General features: G+C 40.9%; 1 protein-coding gene across 2 annotated transcripts in view; it reads left to right on the forward strand.

Moving 5' to 3' along the window:
- Positions 1-10,437, forward strand: part of septin7a (septin 7a) — a 28,736-nt gene extending 18,299 nt beyond the window's left edge. The window contains exons 5-13 of one of the 2 annotated variants that reach the window (XM_069176120.1): positions 288-405; positions 2,337-2,429; positions 2,611-2,707; positions 5,683-5,734; positions 6,231-6,356; positions 6,742-6,762; positions 8,002-8,137; positions 8,226-8,371; positions 9,339-10,437. In XM_069176120.1, the coding sequence (XP_069032221.1) occupies positions 288-405; positions 2,337-2,429; positions 2,611-2,707; positions 5,683-5,734; positions 6,231-6,356; positions 6,742-6,762; positions 8,002-8,137; positions 8,226-8,371; positions 9,339-9,375 (826 nt within the window). In that variant the 3' untranslated portion in view covers positions 9,376-10,437. The remainder of the gene's footprint in view (positions 1-287; positions 406-2,336; positions 2,430-2,610; positions 2,708-5,682; positions 5,735-6,230; positions 6,357-6,741; positions 6,763-8,001; positions 8,138-8,225; positions 8,372-9,338) is intronic. The other variant, XM_069176121.1, reaches the window with a different exon arrangement.
- The last annotated feature ends 7,847 nt before the right edge of the window (positions 10,438-18,284 follow it).

Genomic DNA, 18,284 nt, shown 5'->3' on the forward strand with positions numbered 1-18,284 from the left:
TGAGAGACCACAGGACATACCGGACATACAGGACATACAGGACTTACAGGATACAGGACATACTGCTCAGAGCCGTATGAACTGTAGATGCCCTGACGTCAACACAGACACAATCTGAAAAGCAAACAGTCCAAACAGACCGATGTATGCAGCTGTTTGCTCCAACCACATGTGCAGTTTGAGGTCCATCATCCCTCCAACTCTGCCTAAACCACAGCTGCTCACTCCAACCTTAAACCTGCCTCATCACCCCTTTAACCTTCACGTCTCTTTCCTTTCTTCTCCAGACTGAAGCCTCTCGATATTGAATTCATGAAACGGTTACATGAAAAAGTAAACATCATTCCCCTCATCGCCAAAGCTGACACAATGACTCCCGAAGAGTGCCAACAGTTCAAGAAACAGGTGTGTGTGTCTGTGTCGCTTCTTGCCCCAATGCAGGTTTCTGTTTGACGAGCAACTAATAATTGTTTAGTGGGAGTCGACGTTAAAAAATGTGTTGACGCATATAAATGATTCAATGAGCTTGCTTACTTTTTTTTTTTTATTTTTTTTTTATTTTTTTTTTTTTTTATCTTCAATGACGTGTGTGTGTGTGTGTGTGTGTGTGTGTGTGTGTGTGTGTGTGTGTGTGTGTGTGTGTAAGAGAGATGGAGAACTTTTTGCCAGTTCTTTTGGTGAAGACGTACTAAATGAACAAAGGAGGAAGCAGGAGGCTCTTTGTGATCCTATACAGACATTCAGTTCCAGGCGCATAAAGATAATTTAAAAATAAGATCAACAACTGAGCCAAAGGCACTTTCTCAGTTTATGGGGCTCAGATTTTGTAGAATAATTTAATTTCGTCTTTCAGAGCGGAGGGGAAAGCCTCAAATAGGAAAACACTTGATACAGATTGTTGGCACGGATTTAAAGTGGGTCCTTTATCTGTGATCCAAAGGCATAAAGTATTGTTTTGAACATGTTGCCAAAGAATGAGCAGTAAATGTGATCCTAAAAAATTATGTAAAACATCATTGAGACCGAACACACAGATCTCAGGCCCTAAATTAAGAAACCATTGGAAGGTTTTCTGCATCTTAGAAATGACATCAGACCAGGATTTCTGTGTAGGAAACAATGAGATAAGGATCCAAATGTTATATGTTATATATATTCTGAGGTAATAAAGAGCCAATGAAGTATTTTGAATTGCGTTTTCCCAAGCTGAGTTATGTTCCACAGCATATGGGTTTCATTAATTATTTGATGGCTTAAATTTAATGTTTCCCAATAATCTCATCTGATCACAGTTGCTGGGTATCGAATTCTAATATTTGAGTCCTGATGAAAACGTGTGTCTATTACAGAGTACTGAATACTGTCATGTATCTATAACTGGTATTTAAAGCTGGATCAAACTCTTCGAGGGTGTTCAGACCAAAAAAAGCATTGCATTTCAAGAAATTCACCAATGTTCATGGGGGAGTGTTGTTTCAGGGACTGTTGAGACAATAAAGTGTAATCGAGGCAGTTTGAGTTCGAGATTCATGAGTTTTCTCCTCTCAGCGGCTTAATGTGGATTCATGCTCTGTCCAAACCGCATGTCGGCGAGTCAGAAAGCTTCGGAAAGCCCCGACCTGGACACTTTTTAGATATCAGATAGTGAGTGCCTGCGTGGGCCGTTATCTGTAACTTTCCTAAACTGAAGATCTGTCATTCACAACCACTTCACGCTGTGATTGGCCGGCTGTATGGAGGTGGGTGTGATGCCAGGTTCAGTCTCCCCCTCCATCCCCCTCTTTATGAACACCAGCACAGTTCTTATACTGTACAGCTGCTTGTGTTACTCTCTTAAAGGTTTGGCTTATTTTGTCAAATCCAAGTAAAAGTTGCGTAAAAAAATATGTTTAATAATTTGAAGCTTTGTACTCAGTCTGGTGTTTCACACTTTACCCAGCAATAATAAGAACAAATCTAATCCACTGCTTCAATGTTGTATAATTAATGACCGATTAAGTCCCATAACAGAATCCAGGGAGTTGGTATGAAGACCTCTCTTTGTGCTGTTTGCTCTTTCAGGCTGGAATATCTCAGGAACCAGGACGAGTTAAAGTGACGCATGTTTGTTTGAAGTGTATCATGTCATTGTATTACATGCAGTAGATGAGATCTGTATTAATGTAGTAGTGCGTGTGTGTGTGCTGGATAAACGGGTAGAATCCTCTTCCTGTGTGTATTGACTGACCCCCACTGTGACTATTGATGTTTCTGCACATGTTTGTCCTACGTTGATCTCACTTATCTACACCCCTCCACGTGTTGATTCATCACATCACCTTTCCTCTCTGTTGTAGATCATAACCGAAATCCAGGAGCACAAAATCAAAACCTACGAGTTCCCAGAGACAGACGATGAGGAGGAGATGAAGATCGTCAGGAAGATCAAGGTCGGTTCTTCCCTCCATGACGCTTTTGTTGTTGTTGTTGCACCAAACGGTTTTTAATGCCGTGATTGTAATATACTGCATACATGCAGTGCCTCTGTGCAGCACATCTACAGCCTGAGTGTATTTTTAGTTGCAGTGTGTGAGCTATGCAACAGTTGTGCCTCCTCCCTCCTCTCTGCAGGATCGTTTACCCTTGGCTGTAGTCGGTAGTAACACCATTATCGAGGTCAACGGCAAGCGAGTCCGCGGGAGGCAGTACCCCTGGGGTGTGGCTGAAGGTGAGAGGTCAAAGGTCAATTTGTCCCAGCCTGTGAATTGATCACCTAATACGGAATTTTCATCTCACATAAACATGCAAACACGCTAATATTTCCACGTTTTTTGGGGATCGTTGGGCAAGAAACATATTTACATGCCAAACACTACATAACTACCGTTTAACCACAGTACACATAATGTGATGATGGCACCGCATCACACCAAATCACTTTCTTTGAAAGGTTGTCCAATTATTTTTGACCACAAGTGCTATTATGAAGCAACGTTTTGATCAGCAGGTCCTCATTGTCGATATCTTGTACAGGCACATGCACACACATGCAAACATTAGTAGAATCCAACACGTTTAGAGAGCGGCACTGAGAAGGTGAAGTGCATCAAGACATGAAAGACCAAGAAGTCCAACAGGTGACCAAATGGCTGAAAACATCTCGTCACTTAATGGAAAAATCAGTCTGACCACGAGGTCTCGCTCATAGTATCACTTGATACTTGAGTGTCACATGTTTGTCTGCAGATGCAGTTGTCTAGTTGTCATGGAAATGTTGTTGAAGGAAGTATGGAAAGAAACAAAACGATTAACTAAACGTTTTAAGACAAAATAGATGAGATCAACTTTCACCTTCTGACCTTGTAAACCAAGATTAAGAATGTGTTTACAGTCGGATGAGTTGCTGGTGAAGCAGGTTGGTCAAGACATCACAATGTGATTCAGAGGGAAACTGGTTTTTATCTTAAATATTGGCCATGTCTTTATTTTACTTACTGTCTCATTATTCCACTGATTAAATGTTAGCAGCGACACTCCCAAACATGTACAAGTTTTAAAATATTCCCAAAAAATGCAGCTGCTGTGCAGCTTTTAATGAGGAAGTTTAAATGTTGTTCGATCCAGGAAAATACAAAAATAAAAACTCCAGAGTAAAGCAGCAAAAGTTGATCATTAACTGACTGGTTGGTTAACAGAAAATGAATCAACTATCCCAAAAGTTAATTATTACTTTACATTTTTAAAGCAAAAATTAGGGACTAAAATATGAGAATTTACTGCTTCTCAGACAGAAGGATCCAAAAAGGAATCTGATGATGTCACTCTGAGGTCACAGACATTCTTCTCAGGACTTTTCAGTGTGGCGGCTCCTAAATGCCAATAACATGTTTATTGTTGATGAATGTCAAATAATAAACATTATGTCGCTCGTTTATTTAATTTTCAGCCATATATTGTTTCAACTCACCTCGCAACAGAAGTTCCTCTTTGTTCTTCTGCCCGTTAAACTGGAAACTCTAAACGTTAAACTCCAATCATGTTTTACCACGTGAAGAAAACACAAACGCAATCAACACTTATGAAATGACAAACAAAAAAAAACCAGTGAGATATTGAGCCAGCGGTGAGAAACTGCACATTTTTCTGCTCAGCACAGGATATGAGCGTCCTGTTTGACCTGACGCAGGAAGTTGCAGGCACTTTGTGGCGAGAAGTATCAAACATGACAACTTAAAGCGATGAGAAGAACGTGAATGTGGCCGAGCTCAGACGTGTTTACTGTAAGAGATGAATTAGAGGCAGTAAAGGAAACATTCCTGATCATAAAGATCCTTTTGTTGTCACAGTAAACGACAGCGCGGCTGATTGGATGACTTGTAGGAGTGCTACTATGAAACTGGTTTACCGCCAGGGTTTGCCGTCCGCTGGGAGTGAGTTTTGGAATACCAAAAATGTTTTTGGCTCCATGTCAGCATAAATATGGAGACGGGCGCGGTAGAGAGAGAGAGAGACAGAGAGAGAGAAGCCAAGGTCCCTGAGAAACTATGCAGTCACTGTTGCACAGAGAAACCTCAGAGGACTGTGGTGAGCTTCACTCTCTGGGAGAAAACGCAGCATGTGGTGCCACATGCTGGCAGTTTGTGGTACTGCAGCCATCCACACTGAACTTACCTTCTGGAATACTTTGTATATCATATGTAAATATATAATGAGAAGCTTAAGAACATGCATCCTGTTAATATTCATTTTTACTTTCATATTGTCATTATATTACTATTATGCTGCATGTATTTAACTTTTTGTCAGATTAATTTGGATTGTTTTCATTCACTGAGACTTTTTTGTTTTACTGTCTTTTATGCCTCTGCTACAAAAATAGCGCTCCAACCAAGTTTTTATTTTTCATTAGTCTGTCAATTCATTTTCTGACACGAATAATTTTGTCTGTAAAATTTTTAATGGAAAAAAAAATGTTCATCATGTTTTCCAACTCCAAGGTGACTTTTTAAAATATCTTGTTTTGTTGGACCAACTCAGATAATCAGTTTACAGTGAATCTGAAATACTAAACGTCTTCACATTTTAAAGGTGAATATTTAGCCATTTTGCTTAAAAACATAGTTGCCAGTTAAGGAACTAACTTAAAGAATTCATCGGGATTCATTTTTATAGCTCAGTGATGAAACATCGTGGTCAGTCCAACTTATTCAGAAGAGAAAACAAAGACAAGTAGAGAATATTTACCAAAAGTCTCCAAAACGTACCAGAAGTCTCCACCGTAAACATCCATCAGAGTTCACAGACTGACATAGTGGTTGAACTTTGACCTCCTGTACTTACTGTAGGTGTGAGCTCAGACACTTTTCCTCTGGAATTAAAGCTTGTTAGAAACATTACAGGCACTCTCATCTGAAGTTGACATTGTGAAGATAATCTGGTTTAACTGTCGGTCGGTCTGATCCTGTGGCTGCTTGATTGTTGCTCCACTCACATCTCAACAATTACTTTGCTGAAAAGTGCTGTTATAGCTGATAAAACGGTTAGAAAATAAAAACAGGCTGTTAAAACGTGGTGTAAATTATTATCTGCATTGTTTAATAGAATTGTCCGTTACATATGTTTATCATCCCTCCAGGGATCATATTACTTCCATGTGTAACAGTGTCAGGAGCAACAATATAAACTGAATGTCTCTTCTTACAGTGGAAAATGGAGAGCACTGTGACTTTACAATCCTCAGGAATATGCTCATCAGGTGAGTAAAAGCACACATCGTCATGCTGGGATCAGTGTTAGTGCCTTAATGTTCATATTGTCCCACTACCTGTACAATGTTCTCCTGAGGTCCAATATGTTTCACTTTAGACCTGCAGCTCTGCTGATATATCATTTTGGGGTTTCTGTTTATTTTCTTTTTTATTAATTCTCGTGTAAATTTCTTTATCCATAAAAAGCAAATGTGGTGTTTTGTCAAAAGTACTTTTAACAGATAGAAGTCATGTTGTTTTGTATATTTAGAAGTGATTTTACAGTGATGTAGGTCCTAGAGATGAATTGAAGCTGAAAGAAACCTCAGACAGCTGTGATGAAGGGAACATTGCCAAAATGTTAAATGAATAAAGTGACGTGTTTTATTTTGAATTAAAGGTACATAAGTTTATTCTGCTGTTCAAAACGGTGTTAATAAACACTGGAAATATTTAGTGGATGTCACAAAATACTACAATTTGTTTGTTTGTGTTGTTTTCCAGGACCCACATGCAGGACCTGAAGGATGTGACGAACAATGTTCACTATGAAAACTATCGCAGCAGGAAACTGGCTGCTGTCACCTACAACGGTGTGGACAACAACAAGAACAAAGGACAACTGACCAAGTGAGTTCCCCTGAACCGTGACCTCCGCTTCACCTTTCACATCGATAGTGTGAACTGCTGGTTTCATGTTGCTGATGTGGCTGCTGGACACTGAACGGCTCACTCACTGTTTAACTGTGGAGGAGACCGCAGGTCAAAGGTCACCGTCTGCAGCGATTAACCGACAGATTAAAAGTTCGCAAGCTGTCGCTAAAGCAGCCCAAACCTTTAAAGCCGTTCTCGCCCCCCCCAAACCAGGCGGCACTAACCTCCCACTAACTGACCGCCGGTATCACTGGTAGCTAATCGGACTCCTCATCCATCACTGCACTCATCACTGCACTCATTAAGAGCTAATGCATGGTTTACAGCTGCATGCTAAGTGTCTGCATTTGTTTGTTTTTAGACCTGACACGGCTGACGGCATGTAAGTGTTAACTCATCTTCTTCATAATCTTTCTCTAAAGACACTTCTGCTCCTCTTTCTGACCACTTCTCATAGTTTTTACCTGTTTTAACTGCAATGTGTAATTCATTTGTTTGTTTTTCAAACATTTGTGTTAAATGTGGTGATCCTCCTTCGCTATAGTTTTTCATCGTTTCATACCAGAGACAGTAATCCCATCAAAAATGTCTGAAGGTATCTTATAACTGCGTTTCTTGGGAGTCCTGCCCCCTGTGGGCACCGGGGGTATTACAGTTATGACCTGCTTTTACATGATTCATCTCATCAGGCGTTTCTGAGTGTCTTTTAGAAATCCTCTGGCTTTGCTTTTCAATTACATTTTACATTTCTCAACTAATCTTACAGCGAGACATGAAATCTTGGGATCTGAAACTCATTTAGTGGTGATATTACATATATATTTTATATGTATTTATAAGACGAAGAGCCTCCAGTGATGTTGGCAGCTCTGACTCCCTCGGTGACAGACACTCACACCTCTGGCCCGGCTGTGGAAGTCCAGACAAAAATATTCTATTTCTGTTATCCATCTAATTTCTGAGCACCCGTTTGTTTTCAGCTCAGTGAGAGTTTCTGCTCTCTGTGTCTCACTCAGCTCCACCTCTGCTGCAGAGCAGACAGGTGAAGGAGATGGAGATCCAGATCCATTTAATCGATCGCGTTGATAGAACAGGTCCAAAAATATATCAGTAAATCAAATGAAATCAATATACCGCCCAAGTAATTGTATGTATGGGAAACGCTGCATATTGTTCAGACCTTCAGCAAGCTGCTGGTAGCTGGTGAGTGACGGGTTGGAGACCCGTTGTACCGTGTTCACCTTGTAGTCCTGCGTCTCTCTGGGATGTGTAGTTGTGGGAGCTCTGATATCTTCAACCTGGCTTTATTATCATGGGACACAAAGTGAGTCAGATGTTAATGTCATTAGCATCCATTTAGCCACGCTAACAGCCTAGCTACAAAGTCCTAATAAATGGTCTGATTGGTCAATTTGTTTCTGGAAACCTTCATGCTTCCATCAGCTCTCATCCATTCTCAGCTACTGTGAATGAGTTTAACAAGCTAATTCTGCATTCCTACAATGTAAAAGCTTTTCTTCGTCTCCTGAACCCGCCTCTTCCTGTCAGAAAGGCTTTTCTAAATGTCTCTGTGGCCCTTCACACGCTGGCTGTCTGTATGAACCCTGGTTCGTGTCTTCAGGAGTCCTCTAGCCCAGATGGAGGAGGAGCGGCGGGACCATGTGACCAAGATGAGGAAGATGGAACATGAAATGGAACAAGTGTTTGAGATGAAGGTCAAAGAGAAGCTGCAGAAGCTCAAAGACTCGGAGGTGGAGGTAAGCTGAGGAGGCTGGTTTCTTATGTATGTTGTGTTCCTTTGGACGTCCTCAGCTGACCTCTGACTATCCTTCGGTATCCTTGCAGCTCCAGAGGCGTCACGAGCAGATGAGGAAGAACCTGGAGTCCCAGCACAAAGAGCTGGAGGAGAAGCGTCGTCAGCACGAGGAGGAGAAGGCCAGCTGGGAGGCCCAGCAGAGGATTCTGGAGCAGCAGAAACTGGACGCCTCCAGGTAAACTCACCACCGCACACAACACGAAGCTTTACGTGATCCAAAGACACTGAAGATGCTTTTTAAACATACAGTAACTTTCAGCTTGAGTCTCACTTTCCTTACAGAAATCACAAAATGCTAAAAATAGAAACGGAAATGTTCTATTTTGCTTTATTTGTATTTATCTGTAATAATTCTTTGATTCAAAATTCCAGAATTTTAAATAGAATGCCTTCAAATGGAAGCCGAGGCAGTGATCCTCATTTCATAAATGTGACAGCACGGTAATTGGAAGAGGTTTCAACATTCAAGTCTGAATTTAATTTTCCAAATGAAAGTCAAACGCAGCAGCACAAGGTCAAATAAAGTTCATTCAGTCTCTTTCTGCTCTGCACACAACAAGCGGCTGTTTGGAAAAGTATGTTTTTGACTAAATGTGTGCCAGCTGCTCATTTAACAGTGCAGGAGTGTGGATGCTGTCTGTCCACCGTCCACCTGTCCACCATCCACCTGTCCACCTCCAGCTGCAGTTCACATGTAGCCCTCATTTCATATAAAAACGTTGGCAGTGGATGTAACAGATCCAAAAGAAGAGAGAGGTCTCAAACAAAAAGAGCTTCTGTACTTCTGCAGCTTCTGACTCGCTACTCCAAATTATTAAAACATGATTAAAATTCTGTTCAATTGGATCGAAATATGGCTAAGTGCCTTTGAACAATCACATATCAAAGATTTAAAGAATCACCTAAATTTAAAGTCTGGCTTTGGAGAGATTATATTTAAGAAATGCTGTATCAGGTGCTTGTAGAACTGGTGAGTCAGACACAGAACAGATCAACAGGGAGCCAATAAATGATTTGCTGATTCCCCAATACGAGCCGTGATGTGAGGAACAACCCCTGCCAGACTAATCCGACTGCTTTTGGAAAAAGAAAGTAGTTTCTTTGAGATGTTTGACTCGTTTTCTCTCCTCCTGTTTATCTAGGACCTTGGAAAAGAACAAAAAGAAGAAGATATTTTAAGAACTCTGGAGCATCTTCCCAATATTAAAGTGTATTATTATCTGCCAACCTGCCAGCTTTGATTGTCAGAACATCTGTCGATCAACTACATCTGCTGTTTGACCATATTACTGTGTAATAATCAAGTAAAGGCCGGGGGGAGGGGGGGGCAGCACTGTCTGGCTCTGAATCGAACCTCTGCACTGATTCAGTGTACTCTGTTTCTGGGTCACTTCTTATTAAAACAAGTACAGTTACATAGAAAGCACAACTGCTTTTCCTTCTTGATAAAATGAGGCAGCGTTCAGAGTCCAGTCATTATTTCCTCTTTTCTTCTTCTACTTCGGGAATGTTAGATGCTGCACTGTTCTCTTTTGCATCCTTTTAATGCCAAATAAAACCCAGAATAAGAGGTTGGCCTTTGACTTGCTGCACACTGGCAGACAGCATCAGGCTGCAGCTCACCTCAGGCACTGTTTTTTTTTATATATGAATATCTCAGTTCACTTATTTAGGTATCACTTGATTATCTCCCAAGACATGCAACTCCAGCTCCTCCGATGTAAAGTGTCTAACCATGAACTGCAGTGTTAAACTTCAACTGTGTGATATTTTCTTACTTTTTTCTTTTGTATGGACCCTGGTATAGTAATTGTTCCATTTTGTTTTTGAGTATCATAGCCAGAGGTTTCCAGACCTGCTCTTGGAAACCACGTATGTATTCCTGACTTCACTCATGCTGAGTGTAACAAATCAAAGAAAAACTGCTCATGAGGTTCTTCACCATGAATTTAATTGAACTCCTTGTGCAGATTCTGTGTAAAAATGTTTTCCAACAGAACCAGATGTTTGGAGGGCGGATGGACAGACCTGTGTTCGATGGGGATGGATGTGAAAGCTGCAGCTGAGCTGCTTCAGTCAAACAACAGCTGACTGGATCTCTGTAGCTTTCTTTACATCACATCTAGCACTGGTTGTACTGCAGCTCTAATTTGTAATGTCTTGTTTTTATTGTACAAAATCACATAATAAAACTGTGATGGGGAAAAAAAACCGAATCAACAATGCAACTGCCTAATGTGATTAAAACCAGAGGTATTAATGGTTTTCTATCCAGGAACAGCCTCCTCCCTCATTGAAGGCTTTCCACTGACGGTGGAACAAGAACATCTGTGAGATACTTCCACTGATGTTCGGAGAGAAGACGTGTCCCAGTGAAACCACAAGGAGAAGGCCTCCTCTAAACTGTTGCCACACATTTAAGCTCTGCATTAAGATTTCTCTTTATGGAAACTAAGGATTGAAATGAAAGCAATGTCCTCTCACTAAACTACTCACCAATTCGAAGCGGGTTTTTTTAGCATGCAGTGTTTTCATACCATCACTATGTACTGTTGATGTGCAATATTTTCCCACAATGCAAAGCTCAAGGAAATGGATGAGTGGCTTACAGCTAGAGGTGGAAATAACAAATAAATGTGGATAGTGGTAAAAGCTCTAGAAAGCCATCAAAGACAGAAAAAAAACGATTAGATTATTGAAATATATTTTGTGTTTTAAAGCATTTTAGCCATTATTTGATGGGTGCAGTATGAAATAGGGGGAAAGAGAAAACGGGAGAATGACATGCAGTTAAAGGTCTGACTGGCCAGGAATTAAACTCACTGCTGACCTTTGAACCCACGTGGTGTGTCCTGACCACTCAGCTCTGGGGTCATCAAACATGTTGCAGTCTGTTACGTTTATCTTACACTGTCATTATACTTTAATTATATTTTTATATCTGGTGGGGCACATATTGTATAATTTTTACATAATTGTATAGCGCAAGTATAGTAACGCATAGCACATATTGTTTTTAATTTTATTTACTTACATTTGATATTCAGTTAGTTTGCTGTAACCCAAGACCAAAGGTGTTTGGACCAGGGTGTCAATAAACTTTTTAACAATATGACAAAGCATGGGAGCAATAAACAATAACTAGCACTTGAGATCCTTCAAAATGTCTTAAACAAAAACAAACAGGAAATGCATCAGCAAAAAGGTTCAAAAGAGAATGTAGACATTCAAGAGTAACTCAACTTTGAGGCATAACTGGGATTTTAAATGAATTGTGAAGTTTGAATTGTGGCCTGCAGGTGGCAGCACCAACTGCCTCCTGCCGACAGGTTCAGCTTTCCAAGCCTTTAATCAGCCTTATCATATTCTCTCTGAACTTTAACCATGACCCAGCTGTTTTTGTCAGGATACATTTCTAGTTTTGCTGAGCAAAGGACTCGCCATCAGCTTGTGTTGTCATAAACTTTGACCCACTGAAAGGATTTTCCTTTTTACCCTCCTGCACATTGTCATTCTGCCTGAGCAGAGCAGGTTAGAGGCTGTATCAAGAACGCAGTGCAGCTTGGTCTGATGACGCTGAAGGTCTTGGTGGAAAGTAAGCAAAAGGTTTATAACAGTTGGATTCATATCAGTTTTAATACCTTGGGGTTGGTGGTTAGTTTGTTTCAAGCCGGACTCTGAGACAGTCATCGGTTCTTAAAGGAGGTTTTCTTCGGGAGTCGTTGGGTCACAGAGACTAAGGTTAGGTTAGGTTAGGTTAGGTTAGGTTAGGTTAGGTAGTTACTTTATTAATCCCCGAGGGGAAATTTTTTTCGCGACAGCAGCATACAGAAGCAATAAGATAATAATAGAATAATAGAAAAGCAATAAAATACCAGTAAATAGCAGTAAAAATATAAAATGCACAGTATATACAGTACAGTATATATCTATAACAGGACGTTCCTCCGGCAGCTTCTTGAGTTCTTGGAGGGTGCAGTGGTCACTATGAGGCTTCTTAAGTTAGTTCTTCTGGGTCTTTGTTAGTGGGCTTTAGAGGTTCTTCTCAATGTTCTTTAAGTTTGGAGGTCACTGGGAACTTAGTTCTCGGAGTCCTAAAGGTGTTTAAGAGATTAATTTTAGGATCTCAGGGCCAGAGGGTTTTCAGGTGATCCTAAAAGTATCCAAAGAAAAAGTTCTCTGGAAAGGGTTGTAGGGGATTCTTTGCTTGACCTTGGTCGTCACACCTTTCTCTGGTATCTGTCTTTATGCTTAGATAGAACGTCCTCTTCACGTCCTCGTCACGTCCTCGTCACTGAACACACGGTCATATCTACTCATCTTTTGTTTGCCAGCCAAAAGGCTACAGCAGGACTGGAGGATGAACGGGTCTTTGCACAGATTGTTGTTCTTGTCAGCATAGAAAAACCAGACTACATTTAGATCTTTCTGGAGCACTTCCTGCTGAAACCTTATTCACAAGAATAGTGTTGCTAGGTAACAGCTTTGGCCCAGGTTCACTGATTTCAGAAAACACTGCAACTGGAGATGAATGTAAGATCATTTAGGAAGTTAGTCAATCAAAGTATTGCATTTAAATCACATCTTCCCAGAGACAGCAAAGATATTGATCTACAACTTCATGTTCAATACATTTATGTGTCATGTCCACATCAGATGGAGATGGCAGACTTTTAATTTTTAAGAAAAAAAATGTTGAAACCATTTATTGATTTAACCTTAAATGCGTCTTTCCCTGTGGTTTGTTTGAACAAAAGCTGGACCCTTTGAACTCTAAGCTGCTGTGTGCACTTTAAAACACACACTCACACTCACACACACTTACACACACGTGCGCTCTTTCTCTCTTTCTCTCTTTCTCTCTCTCTCTCTCTCTGTATCTCTCTCTCTGTCTCTCTGTCTCTCTGTCTCTCTCTGTCTCTCTGTCTCTCTCTGTCTCTCTCTGCTGTCCTGTAGCATCACGCCACAACCTTACCAGTCTGACAGCTGCTCTGTCCTTATTGATTGGCCGGCCTTCCCCTCAGGTCAACCAAGGGAAGACACTCTGAGCCAATAACAAAGGTGTACACTCAGACCTGGTGTTTCAGCCCACATGACCAGACAGGAAGTGGTCACTCATCTACTTCTGTGTTTGGCCCTAAAAAGAGGCAGGCCCTGCCAGCATTACATGGGTCAGTCTGTCCTGGTATCTGTAATAACTTGCTCTACTTCCCTGATCCTCTATTTGCGTTGTACCTACACTATCGCTGCCCAACTCTACCCTTCATTAGATGAAACTGGGACTTTATGTTGGGTTAATTGTGTTTCTGGGTGAAGTCCTACCCGGAGCAGAATGATTAGACTATTTAGAAATGTGCCACTGACACCAACAACACTCATTCTCATGATGTTTTTTATACACTCACCAAAAGAACACGTTATTCTGGTATTAAATTGAAAGCCATAGAATCGGGAGACGATTAAACTACAACTATTTCTTCAGATTTTTAAGACTTTCATTGCTTTTAAAGTGAATCTGCTAATAGTTGACATATTTACATTTACATTAAGTGTTTCTAAAAACTTATTTTGATCATTTTCACCCTCTAACATCCACATATTCTTATTTATTTAATACCTTTATTCAGGATTTAAACTCTTCCAAATTCAATAATAATGAGACATTAAATTCATTTTTTAAACATATTGGCATGCTGCTGTTTCAGCTGATATCTCAGAGCCAATAATCTAATAAGCTAATAACTAGTTAAACAGGCTAAGAAAAAATAAACTCTCATCAAGTGTCCAAAAATGGAAGCGTTCATCCTCTGGGGAACATGATTACGTTTTGCTAATGTCATTGTAGAGTGCTTCCTGGGTATTATGTATATATATATATATATATATATATATATATATATATATTACATTGTAGCACCAGAGGAAAATTCCCTCATAACTTTGTGACTGTGGACCAAGAATATCCACAGTAAGTTTTCTCTTCATCAAAGTGTTGGATTGTCGAGCTTTTATGATCTGAAGCCACAATTTATTCAACAGGGAGGTTTCCAAAAGTTATTCACGACCCAGTCATCAGTCTCCTCTTTATTTGTGCAACAGCATTCACAGAGGACAAAACAAACACAGCAAGAGGAAACTTGTTTAGTGACTGGTCACTATCAGATCCTCTCCCACCTTTGCACATGTCTAGTGGGGCCAAGATGAGCGACTGAAAGGACCCACAGCATTAGTAATGTTAGACAACAGACAGTAGAAGATACCATCAGAGAACAGGAATCCTAAACAGCACTCAGCTTCTTTGGATTTATATCACTGTGAAATCTAAATGCTCTTAACTGATGTGGAAGATTCAGAATCATTCTTCTTTTCCATTTGACCATTTTAGGCATGTTTAGCCTCCAGTTTTTTAAGCCTTTCTTTGAGTTTTACCGTGGATCATATCTGTGCTTAAGATCTTCTGCTTAATCCATGTTGCGTAAGAGACGAGGTCAGGCAGAGGTGGCAATGTCCAGTATGTACTGGATGCCATGGGGCATCCTGCCTGTGAATAGATCTGTGATGTTAACAGTGGATTATCCTCCGACTACCAAAGAATCCTGTTACACAGCTGACTGTTTGCACCAACTGTCTCCGCCAGTAAAAAGATCCATGTCACTGGTTCCTAATTAAACATTACACCCATTTGAAGGACTAAACAAGGTGCCCTGTGACATACTTTGCATTTGTCATTACATAACTGTCTGAGTAGGACACAGTGCTGACCATGAAACCTTTAATTCAACTAATTATCCTCAATTCATATATCAGGCAAAACTGCTGGTGGCCCAAAGAATGCCTGAAAGATCCCAGGAACCACCTCTAGGACTCCTGTATTCTTCTGAGAAACCACCAAATGTATGTAAAGAACGCCTAGAATCCTCCCAGCAACTTCTCAAAGTCCTCAAAAAGGACTCATGGAGCTTATTTAAGGAACTCTGGAACCACAGAACAGTCTCTGGACCCCTTTCAAAAACTCTTGGAATCCTCCTGTGGGCCCAGAGCTTCCCAAACCCTCTGGAAAAAAAATCCAAAGAACTAATGTATTCAGCACTAATGTACTACAACATTTTAATGATTTACTATATCCCTCATTTAGGTTTGGACATGTCTTAACCCACACAAGAACCTCTGTTAACACATCATGAAATCCTCTCTAGGTTGCTTGGAAAGCCTTGAGAGCCTCAGGATGCTCTAAGAGGGGCTCAAGTGATCGACCCTTCATGAAAACCCCAGAGTCCTTTTGGAGCCCTCATGAATCCATGGAACCCTCATAGGGAACCCTCATAGGGACTTCATAAAACCTCTCACTGGAACCTGTAGAGAACCCATAGACCTGTGACCTCATAGACCTCAGTGATGAGGGCCTGACGAGGGTCCAGTAAAGGGCCGGTGAGGTTTTGATGAGGGTCCGGTGAGGTTTTGATGAGGGTCCGGTGAGGGTCCGGTGAGGTTTTGATGAGGGTCCAGTGAGGCTCCGGTGATGTTTTGATGAAGGTCCGATGAGGTTTTGATGAGGGTCTGATGAGGGTCTGCTGAGGGTCTGATGAGGGGGTCAGGATCTGGTGAGGGTCCGGTGAGGGTCTGATGAGGGGGTCAGGGTCCGGTCAGGGTCCGGTCAGGGTCTGATGAGGGGGTCAGGGTCCGGTCAGGGTCCGGTCAGGGTCTGATGAGGGGGTCAGGGTCCGGTCAGGATCCGGTGAGGGTCTGATGAGGGGGTCAGGGTCCGGTCAGGATCCGGTGAGGGTCCGGTGAGGGTCTGATGAGGGGGTCAGGGTCCGGTCAGGGTCTGATGAGGGGGTCAGGGTCCGGTCAGGATCCGGTGAGGGTCTGATGAGGGGGTCAGGGTCCGGTCAGGATCCGGTGAGGGTCCGGTGAGGGTCTGATGAGGGGGTCAGGGTCCGGTCAGGGTCTGATGAGGGGGTCAGGGTCCGGTCAGGGTCTGGTCAGGGTCTGATGAGGGGGTCAGGGTCCGGTCAGGATCCGATGAGGGGGTCAGGGTCCGGTCAGGGTCCGGTCAGGGTCTGATGAGGGGGTCAGGGTCCAGTCAGGATCTGGTGAGGGTCCGGTGAGGGTCTGGCCCTGGAACCCTTTCAATCCCTCTGGAATCCTCACCATGGGGTCACAAGAACAATCTTGGGCCCACAATCCAAAAGTTCTTTGAAACCAAAGACAAAAATACAAACCCAGACTTCAGGTCCATTGTCATGCTCATAAGAACCTCCACGTGCACGTCAAGAACCATTGTAATCTTCATAAGGACCCTCGTGATCTCACAATGACCCCCATGAATCATTTAGGACTCAGTCAAACCCTTTTTAAACCCTCTGATCTCTAACAACATGAGGAATGTTCTCCTGGGGAACCCCTCCACCAACTGGCCTCTGAATCACACTTATTTGATATGCTGGTGTGGCTTGTTTATAATAGCTGTTACATTAACATACATCAACATGAAATAATGTTGTCTCAGCATTGAAGTCAACAATGGTACACATATTCATCAGAATCAGAGTGGCTTCATATGTAACAGTCTCATTGTGTTCATTATTTCCATTTGGAACGTATGAATTTAAAGCAATCAGACTTGTAATCAGAAAATTAACCTTCCAATCTTTTCATTAGTTTTTTTCAACTCTATTATATTTGAGAGGGAGAAAAAAAAAATCAATTGATGATTACAGGCTTTGTTGATAAAGAATGAAACCAAAGCAAGTGTCTAATCTAAAATTATAATGCAATGCTAATCCAACCAGACAGGATCAGACAGGAAGACCAGAGTGTTAATTACATCCTTGCATTAATGGAGGCCACAGTCGAACATGAAATACTTTGACCACGTGCAGCATCCTGGTCCAGTTCGAGGCTGATGTATCCGATGCACGCTTATTTCAGATTTTCATTTGTACACATACATGTTTTATTTTTTTCACTTCATTCAAATACCTTAAATGCAAGAAAATCTTACATATAACTCCAAAACAGACAACAGGTCATAGTCGGGATCTTTTTATTTCACCAGGTATGTTACACATACAACAAACCTCTTGGTGTGTGCACACTTTTACTGTGTGATAGATGACATGACAAATAAACAGACTGTTTAAATATATTTGAGAGAAACTATGACTTTAAACTAATGAAAGGATAAAAATAAAAAATAAAAAACAATAAACAGAGTAAAGCTGAGAGTCCAAATCTAGAAGAGCCAACATAAAGCTGCTGTTGAATATGTGAATGTGTTCAAATGAACAGAGAAGTTAGAGCAGAGTATTAAGATAGGGGCCAAACCACCACCAAAGTCATGATTTTTTAAGTCATGGATAATAGATTTATGTCTAAAGAAACTGTATGCTACAATTTGACCGTCAGTCTCCCTTTATATATTTAAAATTTGGTGATTTGCTTTACAGTAGTTATGATGTCTGATGCTGCATTGGAAAAATCTGTATCAATGAAGGGTGATAATTTAACCAATAATAAAACATGTTGATACACTATAAAAAAAAAATCCGTTCTTTTTCCTCATTGACAGAAAACATTTGGTTGATACTTGAAGCCACGCCCCCTACTGCTGCAGACGGAGGAAGCATTAAACTAGAAAGAACGATTCTGGTTTCAAAATAAAAGACGGGTTTAGAAATGATTTACTGTAGTTATCTTCAACTGTGGACTCGCAACAAAGAAAAGAAGTGCAGAAAACACATACTTTAATCACATTATAGATATGTCATATCATATTTTGTAGCATTGATCAAAACCAATTCTGGTTGCCTGTTATGGAAAAATCAAATGTGGTGAAACCAAATGTAAATCAAATTTTAATTATTTTTTTTAAATCGACATGGTTTAAATAGAAAATAGATACATTCGAGTTTTACAAAAATAATAAAACAATTCCTAATAAATAGAGAGTATTACTTTTGGGATACAATTAAACAGTCTGGCCTTGAAGTTTACAGAAAACACACATACACAGGTCAACATGTATTCTTTTACTCACACCACCCACTGAAGCACAAACTGGTGCCCTCCACCATTGCGCTTAAAAC

Source organism: Embiotoca jacksoni, unplaced genomic scaffold (genome assembly GCF_022577435.1).
Source record: "Embiotoca jacksoni isolate LCO1_2020_lvr unplaced genomic scaffold, fEmbJac1.0.p SCAF_7, whole genome shotgun sequence".
Lineage (NCBI taxonomy): Eukaryota > Metazoa > Chordata > Actinopteri > Embiotocidae > Embiotoca > Embiotoca jacksoni.